At 31.5% G+C, this 15,279-nt stretch overlaps 1 protein-coding gene across 1 annotated transcript; it reads right to left on the reverse strand.

Moving 5' to 3' along the window:
• Window positions 1–8,175: 8,175 nt before the first annotated feature.
• Window positions 8,176–14,354, reverse strand: LOC123895708 (probable E3 ubiquitin-protein ligase LUL4). Its single transcript, XM_045946192.1, has 3 exons — window positions 13,667–14,354; window positions 9,285–9,816; window positions 8,176–8,552 (listed from the first exon to the last, which is right to left on the reverse strand). Exons 1-3 carry the CDS (start codon window positions 14,164–14,166, stop codon window positions 8,439–8,441), a joined length of 1,146 nt encoding a protein of 381 aa, XP_045802148.1. The 5' UTR covers window positions 14,167–14,354; the 3' UTR covers window positions 8,176–8,438.
• Between the last annotated feature and the right edge of the window lie 925 nt (window positions 14,355–15,279).

Below are 15,279 nucleotides of genomic sequence, written 5' to 3' on the forward strand. Positions count from 1 at the left end.
TAAGTGAGAATAAACTCCAAGAAAAAGATAGATGAGTAAGTAGATAAGCTATTTGGAACCTTAAATTGCATAAAACGTAGTAAGCAAATACGCTATTTTTGATACATAATTTTCAAAAAATGAGATCACGTGGAACAAATAGTCAAAGCCACCATATATGAATCATATTCTATAATCAAAACTTATTTTAACATTTCTCATGAAAAATATTGTCTACAAGTATAATTAGGTATGCCTCCAACTCTTATTGAAAATAATAAAATAAGGGATACATCAAAAACAAAAAACAAAGTGACATTTGACTATAAAATTGCAACTCATATAAAGAAAACTAAAATCTTATATGATACATCCTTTCAAACTTATGAAATATTATAAAAGATCTATTACATTAAAATATAAACAAACTACCATATAAATTAATAAAAAATATAATATTTCTAAACAATTTTTTTTTACTCATATAATAATATTAAATATAACCATATTTTAAAATAATATCTATTATTTTTTTTTTGGTACATTTCTATTATTTAACTATATGTGATTATAGTTATCACAATTATTATTTTTTATTTATAAAAATATTTTAATCAAACCCGTGCAACGCACGGGTTTACCCCTAGTAGTAATAAAGTAGACATAAAGTAAATGAGACCACGGTTCAATATTTTAATCGCTCTAACAGAATAATTGAATCATATAATGTACTACTCCTTCTGACAGAATAGAGGGCCGAAACTACTTGATGTCAGAACTGACCCCAAAATCATATTAAACTGGTGGTAAAAACAAAATAAATAAATAAATAAATAAATAAATAAATATTATTTCATCGACAATGAATTATCTAAGTGGTAAGAGTCTTAAATCATTTAAGTAGGTGATCAATAGTATGATTTTCGACTCCTTCATATGAAAAGAATTTGGTTTGGGAGAACAGCTATGTACTCTATAAGTTTTTTTGGCAAAGATTAGTCATCACTAATGACGGTGAAAATTTTATACTTATATTTCCTCCAAATTTATTTTTTGTTGTTGTCAATTTATGCATTTTAATCTTTCAATTTATGCAATTTACTCTACTAACCTCCACAATACAACTTCTCTTAACTTATTTACACTAAATGCAAAATCTAGTCTGCTATGACTATATATAATCCTGATCCGGAGAAATAATTAGTAGTCATCGCTCTAACAGAATAATTGAATCATATAATGTACTACTCCTTCTGTTTTTTATAAGTATCCGCATGATAACACTAAATTAAAAAAGTGAATTTTTGCACATTATCTTCTTATTATACCTTCATCTTAATTCACCAATTAATTCATTTTATTTTCACTCTTTGAAATAAATTTATTGTTATACAAAAAAAAAGACAAAAGGGTATATATAATTAGTAACAAATTCTATTTAAATCTGAATATAAGGAACAAACTTTCTTTTTTTTAAAAAAAAACTTTGTTTAAAAAAAACTTTAGTTTTTCAAATATATATATAAAAAATTATTGAAAAAGATAACAATAATTGACAAATGGTATAATTGAAAAATCGTATCCTTAAAACATAAACTGAACAATTAATTATAAACGCTAAATCTGATAAAACTGGACACTTATAAAAAACGGAGGAGTAATATCTTCCTAAGTGGAAAATTAATTTATTATAGCTATAGATTACTTTATTAATTTAACAAAAACATTCATTATATTTTTGCTAACAAAAGAAATGCAGTTGTGCCTTATCTGAAAGAATGAGTCACATATTCAAATGGGATTTCATTCAACTATATAAAGTAGGCCTGTTTGTGTGTCATCGCATTTGTTATATTTGTTTCTTTTTTAAAAAAATCTACTGCATAGTAATAAAAAAGAAAATAAATCTAACATATGCGATGACACAAGCAGAGTAAAATTTGAGATTACTTTGCTCTATTTTGTCGTTCACATAAGGTCATTTTGTTGTCGGTAGTCAATGGAATTTTGTGATTTGACGGTATTGGATTAACATTATGCGGAGTAATTGTTTTAGGGTTCAATTTAGCTGTACATATTGATGATTGACTTGTTATTTCCTTGAATGTCGTTATGAGTCACACACACAAAAAAAAAAGCATGGTTTTGCACGTATTAGTGAGGATTTGTCGTAACCTCATTGATTGCATTTTGAATTTGATATGCAATCTACACACCTATGAATTTGATGCACGGTCGATCTTTTGAACGTATTAGGTTTGATATTACCTTGAATGTCGTTATTGAATAATTTTCTTTATTGCGCAAACTATTGTTCCTCTTTACCCGTGTAACCAAATATTTTTGAATAATAATTGGTTTGTTATTTCCTTGCATGTCGTTATTGTCATCATGAGGCATACAGTGATACTAAATGTACATGGTTTAAGTCGTACTAGACAAAAATTGTCGCGATCTCCATGATTGCCTTTTGAGTTTGTTGCGCAATCTTTATACCTATCATCAAATCATTTCTTTAATATTTATTATGTGTTTGTTCTTCATTCTCCGTGTAAATAAATATTTTCGAGTCATTTCTAGGTTATCATGGCTCTACCATAGTATCCAAATAACTTTCACTCGAATCCTACACCGGGGTAAGATTAAATTTCAAGTAGCTAGTATTAATCTATAATGTGTGTTAAGACTAGTTTGTTTGTGAAAACTACTTCATCCACCAAAGAAAGATTTTAATTTCTATTTTTGTTATGTTGTCTACTATATATACTGGCACCACTTGATTGTTAGAGCCACAAAGGAGACTCATGAAGAAACTCTTAGAACGATCGAGGGATTCCCTAACTCTTAGAAAATGGAAGGAAAAAAACATCACAATACTTATAATTATCTAAAATGTCGAAATAATTTTTTATCCATCGAACATCGTACAAAACAAAAAATTATTCATTAGTTTAAAAGTTTATCTTGTATTGTTGCTCGTGAATTATCTTAACAATAAGTGTCATGATAGTACTGAATTTGGTATTGAGAGTTGTCGTAGTTTACTTTTATCTTTTGAACACTGTAAGGTCAGTTATGTACGGAGACAAACTAATCGAGTAGTCCATGATTTAGCTCAGACAGCTCGTTTTAATGCTAGTTACCAAATATTTGATTATTGTCCACCTTGTATTAAAGTTACTATCATGAATGAAATGCACTAAGTTTTGCCTTGTCAAAAAAAAAAAAAAACTATATAAACCGACCCCGCTATAATGTAGAGCTCGTGTAAAAAAAAAATAAAAAATTTATCTTGTATTTTTTTTTTTTTGGTACATGTTTATCTTGTATTCTTCTCTCTTGTACTTGCTTACTTATTGCAAATAAGTCGGACCCATAATGTGTTAGACTAATGAATTGTGTGGATTTGCCGTATTCATCTATAAGCTAGCTTAATCCCAAATCGAAAATAGTTATGTATGATCACTTCTTCCACAAGGAGAAAAACGAATTGCATATTATTAGTAATGCCTAACTACTTTTTAAGACAAAATAGCAAAATCCCCCCTATGAAATGCAATGGGAGCACACGAAACTTATAGGGGTCTATGCTCAAGTATTGGTGCCAAAACTTGTGTAAGTTGAAAATTGAGTTTCTGGTCACATTTTAGTATGTGTTTGGTTATGCGGCGGATAGAATTGAGTTTGGCAGAATTGAGTTTGACAGAATTGATTATAGTTAAAAGTGAGTTGAACAGAATTGATTTTTGTTTGGATACATTCATGTAAAATTGATTCTTATCAACTCATGATGTTTTGATAACTTAAAGTTAAATTGCTTTTGAATATGCAATTACCAAAATGGGTTTTATACTTTTAAATTGCATTATTAAATGTTATATACTTTCTCCGTTCATTTTTAAGTGTCTTTTGACGTCGGATTTAACGTTCATATTTAACATTCTTTTTGGTGTTTTAAAGATACGATTCGTTACTTATACCCTTTGTCAATTACTCATATCTTTTTCAATAAACTAATTAATGATATATATTAATTTATCAAAAATATATATATATATATATATATATATATATATAGTTGGTGTCAACGGATCCTGACTCATATATATATATATATATATATATATATATATATATATATATATATATATATATATATATATATATATATATATATATATATATATATATATATATATTTGAAAAACTAAAGTTTGTTTAATTTTTTTTTTGTAGATAACATATTAATTTTTTTATACATAATATATTGAATTTATTGGAAAGAAAAAGTATGTGCAAATCTATCCAAAAAAAAAGTGTAAAAAATAATTTTTTTTTCACATAACATATTAATTTTTTATATACATAATATATTGAATTTATTGAAAAGAAAAAACATGTGCAGATGTATCCAAAAAATAAGTGTGTGTAAAAAATATAAATTTATCGGTGGATTAAAACGAATGAATAATAGGAAGATAAGGTGCAAAAATACACTTTGTTAAATTGATATTACTATTCATCAAAATATCTTTTTTATTTGGTTGATTTTTATTAGTAAAAATATACTTTGTTAAAAATAAGATTGACGTTAAATATATTCCCCAAAGAAAATTTTACAAGAGGATAATAAAGGGCAGTCGTGGAATACACATATTGTGACATATACAATTGGGTAGAATCGATTTGCTTATGACGCAGAAGCTATGAATTGCTGCTTCACTTAGAATCCATTCTAGTCCGTATAATTGGTTTCTCACAAAACACCCAAACAACTTTGTAAGGCTTTAAAATCACGTTTAATGAAAGAAACGTGTGTCTAGTGCCTGTGAACGTGGAACCAAACAGGCACTTAAAGGCATTTTAGAAAGTAAGTAGCCATTTATCTCGTGTGTATACGACTAATAATATAATCTCTCGGTTTTATATATATAAAAAAAAGGTTTGTTTTTTAGATTCATTATAAAATTAATGTATTTAGACAACATTATAATCTAAACAATTTTATAATGAATTAAAAAACAAATTTTTTCTTATATAAGACCGGAGGGAGCGACTCTTTGGATTAAATAATACACGCCAAACTTTAACACCAATTGGAGATTAGTAAGAAATTGACATATAAATACGTGGTCAGAGGTTCGATTTCTGACCCATGCATATCAAGAAATTTTGGTTGGGAGGTGAGAACTCACCTTGTGTGGACCACAGATTCCCCGACGGAGATAAGCTATCGTTAACGACGGTGAAAACTTCGTACTAATATCATGGTAACAAAAAAAATAATATAAATAATTCAGAATATGACAAAATTTCGGAGAAACTCAAGGAAAAGACCCACTTTAAGGTATTTTTTAATTGATTTTTGTGTCCTTCTTGTTCTAGTCTTTTAGCTTTCCGTAAGCATTTTTTTTAGGCATAAATGCGGGTGCTTTTTTCTTTTCTTTCTTTTTTGTCAACAACAGACTCATGTGTTTTTCTTTGTTTAGGAGTTGCTTGCATCATTTTTTTTTTTTGTAGAGTAGGACAATCTTTTTTGGTGTTTTTGTTTTAACCTGGTACTTTACTTTATGCTTTGTATTTCTTCCCGTCTAATCGTTTGGTTAGACAACGACTCAATAAACTTCTATTTATTGATGAAAAAATATTAGCTAAAATCAAGTTCCATGTTTCTTTTTTTTTTCTTTAATTTATGCATTTTCCTTTTCTCCAAACAAGTTATTGTTTTCCCTTTGTAAAAGCTTAAACCATTTATCTATATAAAGATGTCGTGTTACTGATCAAATAGTTTTGTAATGGTGACAAAATAAGGAGACATAACATGATAACAACTTGAATTTTTTTTCTTGCCCTTTAATCTGAAGAAAGAGACAATAGATTAATTTTACGGGTCATGTTAAACAGTGTATTCGGGTGCACTTGTTAAACATACCAAAAATAGAAATAAAATATAAAATTAATGTTGATAAAAACAACTTTTTACACTTTCAATGCATTGAATGCACGAATTTCAAAACAAAATTTTCTTATTTATGTGTTTAACTAGTGCACCAGGTGCACTATTTAACATTTTCCTAATTTTATAAGGTTTGTTCATTTGTTCTTTTTGAGACCCAATTGTGTATAGTTCAAGAACTTAGTACTTGGAAGTACAAGTAGGGATGTCAATGAATATCCATGGACGCAGATAGTATGATATCTGTGTCCATTCCATTAAATAATTATGATATCCCTATCCGCTCCATATCCGTGCGGGTATCCACTAAGCGGGTAATCCGCGGGTTTTGAGGTAATCCGCGGATATTAACAGATATCCATGGATGATAATTTTTTTTCTTCTAATTATACCTAAAATTTCTTAAAAGAAGTAAAAAAAAATATAAATGCATAGTAATATTCATACATTTCACTTTCAATTTACAACAATGTCACCACATTCATTTTTCTTTATTTTACCAAAAATTAATATAATATCCATATATTTCTCTTTAAAAAAATAATATACATATATTTCTAGCTAAAATAAAATTCATCATAAAATTATGCAAAATATAAAAGTCTATTTTATATTTAATAACTAAGGATATTTAAGTAATTTTTTTATTTATTAGCGGGTATGGATATCTGCGGGCGTGGATACGATTAAATCCGTATTCATATCCATTAAGTATCGGGTAATTAAAATATCCATTTATTTCATCGTGGATATCCATTAAGTCATTCGCCCCGTATCGGTGGCGGATTTTATCCGCAGATATTTACTGGTATGGATATTTTTACCATCCCTAAATACAAGGTATCTAATAATTGAAACCCGGGGTAGATGAAAGTGAACCAAGTATAACTTAATTTGTACAAATAATGCAAATATATGAAGCTCAAGTAAGATAAGTCTTTTATTATACACACATTTGTTTTAATAATTCAATTAATAAGTCTCGTCATCGGATTAAGTGAGATGTGATGTAACATTTGATAAAATGGTGAGACTTATTTATTCAATATTAAAAACAAATTTATATATGGTAAAAAATTTATCTCATTTATGCAATATTAGACAAAACTCAAGAATAAGTGTGCTCTCAAACACCACCAAATCCACAAATGAAATACTATAATAATCTGTGTATACGCAGCACGAGATACAATAATTCAATTATATAAAATACATTTAAAATGCTATTTGTTGTTATGCTCATAGTTTTTAAAAAATAAAATATATTGCAATATGCTCCTAATATTCCGTAAAATAGTAGAATGATAATGATTTTATAAATTCTGAAGAAAGGCATTGAGTGGCATGAAGCCACTTTGGTAGCAAACATACACATTTTCTATCGGCATCGGTTATACATGTATGTGGTTCTCTTTACCAAGTCTGACGTTAATCACCACTGGACCAACTAAGAATTGGTTTCAAAGAACGTGGTTTGACTTTGAGATGTTTGGCTTTTACCGAAACAAATCAATTCAAATAGGTTTAAATCGGTTTTGTTCACCACAAAACCAAAGACACTGAACTATGGAGAAATTATGATATGGAACATGATATTAAGTGTTCTATGATCCATTATGTTGTCATTTTATTTTTATGGTTAGATTTTTTGTTCTACCAAATCTAATGATCTACCAAGTGCACCACACTATTTTTCATTTCTGTTCTGTTCTTCCATTTTTTCCTATGTAGAGCCTTCTCGTTGCCACCCTGGTGTGGCTGCAGCCATAGTTATGCACTTGTACCACACAAATGGGTCTCACTTCTCCGTGCTTGAGCTTCGCAATGAAGATGCGACTTTCAACTCGACATCTCTCACTCACTCCCCCTACCAAATACTCTCCTCCTTTATCTCTTCCCCTCACGCTCATTACTAGCAGAATAAGTTAGTGATGAAAAATATGTAATCCGTGATTAATTTTGTTGCTAAATTCTTATCAAGTTGAATAGGCCCTTCCATATTTGGTATATGATTATACACATTGTCTCAAAGGTATAGTTTTAAACATATGAATGACTGCATGATTAAATCTGCTATTATTTACAAACATAAATTCATTTAGGGACCAAACCATTAGTCGTTATATTTCTGCCTTGTTCGCTTCCATTGTTCAGCGAACACTACGGAAATTATCTCTCAAACATCACTAAGAAGTACTGCATACCGAGTTTTCAAAACAAAACCAAAAACAACCAAGAAATACTGCATAAAAATTATGACCTTTACAGTACAGATGGATGACACAGGAGTAACATTCAATCACCGCAAAAGCGTGTACATGACCAAATTTTCCCTCAAAACCATACACACGCAAACTATAGACAAGTTAAGTTATAGACTAAAATTTACAAAGAGGACCTTACTGCATACATAAAAGGGAGAAGTTTTCTTACAAACAAGTGAGGAATTTCTAGGGAATGTCATGCAATTCGACTTAGCATGGTTGGGGAGAAAAAAAAAACCTCATGGATTCCCACTCTTTACCTTGATCTCCATAAGTTCTTCAATGGGCTGACGGCATATAGGGCATTTATTGGATTGAAGCCGCAGAGCTTTCGCACACTCGCTGCACAAACACTGTAAAGTACAACAGATTAAATGTCACAATAGAATGCAAGGAAGGATCTCTACCAAGTAATGAGTATTCACTACTAGATACTAGTCAGGGGAATAAAGAGCAATACTTATCCACTTTTGTCACGGTATATATAAGTTTTGACATACAATTAAATGTCCCGTGATTTTAAACAATGGATGATGACATAACATACAAAGAGCTCACAACTTTGAAAACAAATTAAGGCTCTATTTGATAAACAGCTTAATTATGTATTTATAGCATAAGCCCTTATCGTATAAATGCTTACTAGTAATCTATAAGTTGTTTTCATAAGCAATTCTAAAGAGTTTATTAAAATAAACTGAAAACATAATATGGACATGTCATAAGTTGTTTCTATAAGCTCTCCTAAATAGTCTCACAGGTGCTTACACCAATAGATAAGCTCAAATAAATAAGTCAATCCAAAGAAGTCCTAAGATGCAGCAGAAGAGGAAGAAACCAAAAATTTGATGGAATGTAAGGATTAGGGAACGCACACCATTCATTTTACACTTATAGGAATATTTTCTATAAGCTAATCTCATACATACAAATGACACTATTATCAACAATTATATGTGCATGAACCATATTGAATATAATTATATTTTCACATAAAATGCAGTAGAAGTACCGAGACGAGACCTTAAAATTGATTATTTACTCTATACATAGGTAATGTAATTAACTTTGACATGAAATCTTACCATATGTCGACAAGGTAAGACAGCTGTATCCTTTGGTTCAGTCATGCATATTACACACTCCTTTCCAGGATCACTGTCATCAAAGCCTGCAGCTTCTGAGCTTCCTATTCCATATAGCTCTCTCAACTCATAACGAACACCATCAATCCAAAGAATCTGCTTAACTACTTTTATCTGGAAAGCACTATCACCATTACTTTTCACCAAGACAGCTTGAGTTATTTGCATGTGAGGGGAATCAGGGGATGCATCTAGCATGGAATCATCCGGAGTTTTAGGAGTTTCGTTTGCTGAGGGAGCTTCCAAACACGTTTCAGCGCATATTACAAGAGGAAAGACGTCTTCTCCAGGTGAAGGCTTTGAAAGATCATCCAACTCATAGAAGCCTAAGTCAATCCCTGTTCCTGAAGGCTGAGCAAATTTCTGGCCAACTCCTTTCTCAAAGGGGACTTTGACTGGCACAAATGCATCAGGAAAGAGTGGAACAAATCTACATTTATCTTCTTCCTTCGCAAAGTAGAAGATAGTAATGCTGCAAATTGCAAATACATGGAGTAAAGAAGTTAAGAGAAGAAAAAACATTCCACTATATAATTGTATTTACTCCATCTTCGAATGGTCTCATTTTAGTACAATCATTTCATACAACTGTTCACAGTCTGCTCATAGCCAGAACACCGGCAAAAATGATTTGAGCACAGACAGTTGTGATAGTCAGTATTGACCTATTGTTGCGACGCGTTCTTTAGATGAATGATGCAGAAATAATTAAATTGTCAATATGCTAGATTTAGACATCAACAATGTAAAGATAGTATTTTCCTGGACTAATGCACAACTAAAATTTGTATTTTACACGGTTCAAGTTATTCAACCGATAATTTTAACAGTCGTAGATTTATTTTTCACTAAGATTTAATAGCCTATCAAGCAGATACTTTCTACTAAATTCACAAAAAACAGCTTAGATTAATCAAGATAAACACCAATCAGTTTACAGCACATGTGATGGAAGCAGAAGCTTTTTGGTGCGAGGAAAAGTGTCTGTTATACACAACTATCTATCAGTTAGTAATTTTGTGACTTGTGAGTCTCCAAATATGGTTCAAAATAAGAGTTTATTCAATCTGAAGCAACAATTGGAGTTCTTGCTTATGCAACCATAGCAACCTTCATTCAAAGTTAAAAATTCTTCCAACATATACTTGGCATATTACACAATATTATGAAAATCTACTTGGGGACTTGCAGACTCTGTTAGAACCGATGCTTAGCACCGTCACTAAAATCTAAAATAGGGGGGAAGACATAAAGCCTAATTCATCAGCGGCCTTAGAGAAAATCAAACAAAAATTGTAAACAGCATCTCAGTCCCTTGGAATCTATTAGAGGGATCTGGATCTGAATTATTCTATTGGCAGAGGAGAGAATTCCCTGCCATTAACTAATCACTATAGTTCAAGTTGAGTCAGAGTTTCAGATTCAGAAAGAATCTATTCAATTCTTCAGATTGCTATAATTGATAAATTGATATAACAGAGTATCTTAGTGGGTCAACAAAGTTGAAATATAATTCCACAAATTATCTTGTAACCCTGATTTTATCTTTAATCCTTCTACCTTCTGTTCTTAAAATATCAGTACAACCACTAGCATTTTATAAGAGAGACGGAAGGAGAATATTACATTTGGAGACATAGAAGAGCAAAGGTTTTGGTAGGAGAGTCAAGAACTTTAATGTGACAATCAGGAACATCAATGACCCAGATGAAATATTTGTTGGTAAATGATGGATATGTGTATGAATTAAACGGATAAAACAGTATAAATGGAATAGAATAGTGAGGAAACTGCAATTGTATTAATGGAGCTTAACAATTACAAGAGAGAAATGACAAACGTAAAAGGTAACAAAACTGATAACAGTAGCTATCAGCCCACAAAGCTCAAAGGCTTCCCAAAATCACCAAGATGGTGATTCCCCAATTTTCTAACAGAATTCTTAGGTAGTTTATTCTCTCTCCCTCATTCCTATTATATAGTAACTATCCCATGAAGTTCACGCACTAAGTAGCCACGTCAGCATCCTATCATTTCTTTTTTCCCTTCCTTTCCACACCTTAGGCTTGGGCCAAAACAAGGCCCACTTCATCATTCATGTTTCTATCAGTAAAACTATAAGTGAAAACGCTCATATACAATCAATAACTCAAAACAAGCTTCGGATAATTGATGCTTAAAAATTGACGTGATTTTGAACAACTTCAATTCATGCAAAACAGAGAAGTTTGTATCAGTATTTGTATTAATTTAGAAATGTGAAGACAAAATCTGCAGATATTAGATTCTAATCTTGTGAATGGTAACATGACTAACATCTCCTATTTTGCAAGTTAGCTCTATAGATCTCAAGTATTAAGTGTACTCAAAAAGCCTCCAGCCTCAGCAACATTGTTTAACCTTGCCCTTCTGAATTACATGGATGAAAGCAACATTAACACAATTTCATTAATCACAGTATGGTCTCTAAAATAACTTATCTCAACCCACCCCGGATCATGTGTTGCCCTGCTTGCAAGTTACAATCCCCACGAGCACAAATATTTCAACTTCTCTGTTTTAACAATGGAAAGGGGTGTAACTTCATTATTAAGAACCTCACAGTTCTTACGAGATGAACAACATTTTTCAACTCTTCAATTTATCCAAACCAAACTGTTGGCTGTATATTGCAGACCTCGGAGACCGACATTTGGATATAGCGTTGATCCTCTCAAGGTTAAGGGCATGAGAATTGTTTCCTATCATAATTTTGAAGTTTTTGAAGATAAATACAGGTATATTTGCAGAGTCTTCCTGTTTGTTCTGCATAATGCAGCGATTTATATAAACATATATGCACTACAAAGGAGTAAATAATTTTTTTTTTAGAAAACGGAACTTCTTTTACTTATTATTGTGATCGTTATATAGCTGTAAGACTAATGATGTTGTATGGGACGGAGTGTTGGGGACTGAGATGCCAATACAAGAGTAAACTCAGTGTAGCAGATATGAGAATGTTACGCTAGATGTCTAAAGATACTAGAGGCTAAGATTGTGAGTGATAGCATTAAAGAGAGAGTTGTGGCAGCAACTATTGTAGAAAAGATTGTCAAATATCAACTTATGTGGTTTGGGCATGTGTAGGAGAGACCTATAGATTCTGCTGCAACGATAGTGCACCAGATGGAGAATAGCCCTAGAGGCAGAGGAAAACTGTGAAAACTATAGGAGAAACTATCAAGAGCTAGAGATATCAATGGTTTGTACATTGTTTGGTCCATGTAGCCAACTCCACCTAGTTGAATAAGGCTTGGCTAATTTTGTATTGTAAACACCATGTAGACCAAAATCATTCTGAATTCAGGAAAAAGATGAAAATCCCTAAAATTACAGACACATTTTCAGATTTCAATAATATAACAGGTTAAAGAGGATGTAAAATTAAAAAATAATTGACATGGTTATATCATGGATCCTTCCCTGTGCATTATAATGTGTATTTTTGTAATTTGAGCGGTAGAATTCGCACCAATTTTTCTACTGATTCCAGATAAGAGTTTAAATCAGTTAACTAATGTATTAGCATGTATGTAAAATACAGAGTTTATGTGATGTCTCAATTGATGAATTGACAAACAGGTGCACAAAACTCCCTTACTTATCATATCTTATTTAGCCTCTTAAAATACTTTCGGTCATAATTAGTTGCTCGTTAGATAGAAACATAACACTTCTTCTCTATCACAACCCAAGGGTCATAGAACAATAAGTGATTTCAGTCTGAACAACGAAACGAACAAGTTTCCAATTTGCAAAAATCACATCTTTATCCATGTTTAAATCAACAGTAAGTTTGACATTGGCGGTGTACACCACCGTAATTTTGGCAAAAACTACACTTTTGGAGCTTCAACAAAATAGCAGTGTCACATAGAGGGTGTAAATTGTACACCACCTTGATGTTGGCAAAAACTACACTTAGAGCTTCAACAAACTAGTAGTGTCATTGTCACGGTAACATCGCTAAACTTAGTGTGAATCTAAACAGGCACACAAATTAACCAAGTAATTGGGTTCAACTGGTTAATGAACTCCGCCTAAGGACGAATAGTCGGGGGAGAACGCGAGTTCGATTCCTGAGCCTGAGTGGATTTGTGGATTCCTGAGTGGAACAATTCTTGGCTGACTAGACTAGACTTTACTTATTTCGCCGAACTCTAAATTACCAACTCCACACAAATTTCTGGCAATGCAATAATGGAACTAACTATAATGGAACTACTAATAGTAATAACACAAAACGCAAAAATAATCTGAAAAAACGTAGCTTTAATTACCTTCCACCAAAGACAGCATCGAAAACGAAAGAAACAAGATGGTGATCAGGGTTATGCTGATCAACCTCAAGACGCAAAGTATCTTTATGAACATTAACATGATTCCTAATCTTCTTAGCAGTTTGATGATCAACATAAGGAGGTGGTGGTGGTGGTGTTGACGAAGGAGCATGAAAAGAAGGATTCGGTGGACCCCAAGCATGTTGTTGTTGATTAACATAATAAGAAGGATGAAATTGAATTCGATTTACCGAAGAATTGGGATAGTTTGTGTAAGCATTAGGGTTAGAGAAGTAAAATGAATGAGTTTGAGGTTGATGAGGTGGAGGTGGTTGAGGAGGGTAGTTGTTGTAACCTTGTTGAGGAGGATGTGGTGGTGGATGTGAATCTGGAGAGTAATAGTAAGGTGGTGGTGGTGGTGGTGGTAGTTGTGGTGGTGGTTGTGGTGGTGGGTTTTGGATGTAATTGTTTCTTCTGCTGCTACTCCAGGAAATACCCATCGGAGAAAATAAGAAGATGCGGTGGTGGTGGTGGTGGTGAAATAGTAGTACCCTAGTCTTAGTCTAGTTCCTTTGTTTTCTTCGTCTTTTCTTTGTGTTTTCTTCGGTTCGGTAGTTAAAGCGCGTATCGTAACGTGTGGTCTTTTGCCTTTATTGAGTTTCCTTACTCGGCAGGCTACAACTACATACTAGTACATTTGTCGAGTTAGGATCCTCTCCATTTTCAATTTTTTCCATTTCCTCCATTATTATATAGTTTTGGGAATATAAATGCAAAAATGTGACATCAAGTGGGTCCAAATGTCATTTATACACCCCAAAATATTTAAAAACTTTGGTAATGGAAGAAATGGAAAACATAAGAAATGGAGAGGATCTCAACTCTACATTTGTCCAAACTCCAAAGCCATTCAAACAGTAAACTCTCTAGATTTTTTTTTTTTTTTTTTTTGGTAAAGAACTCTCTAGATTTTATTGGAGATGTTTTTATAATAGTATAAATATGAACACAAAATCATTTAAAAAGCCAAAAAAATAAAAAAAAAATTATAAAATAGCTTATAAAAAAAACTTATAAAATACTAGCTTATAAAAAAATAAAAAATAAAAATAAAACTTTAGTTTTCTGTTTGGATTGACTTATATTTGAGCTTAAAAACAAATCTTTATGCATAAGTTGTTTGCATAAGCTCAAAAATAAGCTAACTCAAATAGGTTCTAATTAGTTTTATTGAAAAATATAAGAGTAATTAACAAAGAGTATAATCGACAAATCGTACCCTTAAAACACAAAATAGATATTTAAATAGAAACGTTAAATCCTACGTAAATGGACACTAAAAAACGGAGGAGTAGCAATACTTATTAAGATATACCTACCAACAAAAATAAGAAGGTTTTTTTGTTTTTTTTTTTTTTAAATAGAAGGGTTTTTCAGAATATGTTTGTGGTCCCTATCGTTTTCCATAATTTTATTTTGGCTGGATTAGTCTTTTGTTCCCTTAAAGATATTTTAGGTTTCATAATGGTCCCTTAGAGAAAAAAATGTCTGTATTGATCCCTTAAAGACACATTCGTTTCTCAATTGGTTCTTTCCGTCAATTTTTTACAAAA

The sequence above is a fragment of the Trifolium pratense genome, linkage group LG7 (genome assembly GCF_020283565.1).
Source record: "Trifolium pratense cultivar HEN17-A07 linkage group LG7, ARS_RC_1.1, whole genome shotgun sequence".
In the NCBI taxonomy this organism is placed as follows: Eukaryota; Viridiplantae; Streptophyta; class Magnoliopsida; order Fabales; family Fabaceae; genus Trifolium; species Trifolium pratense.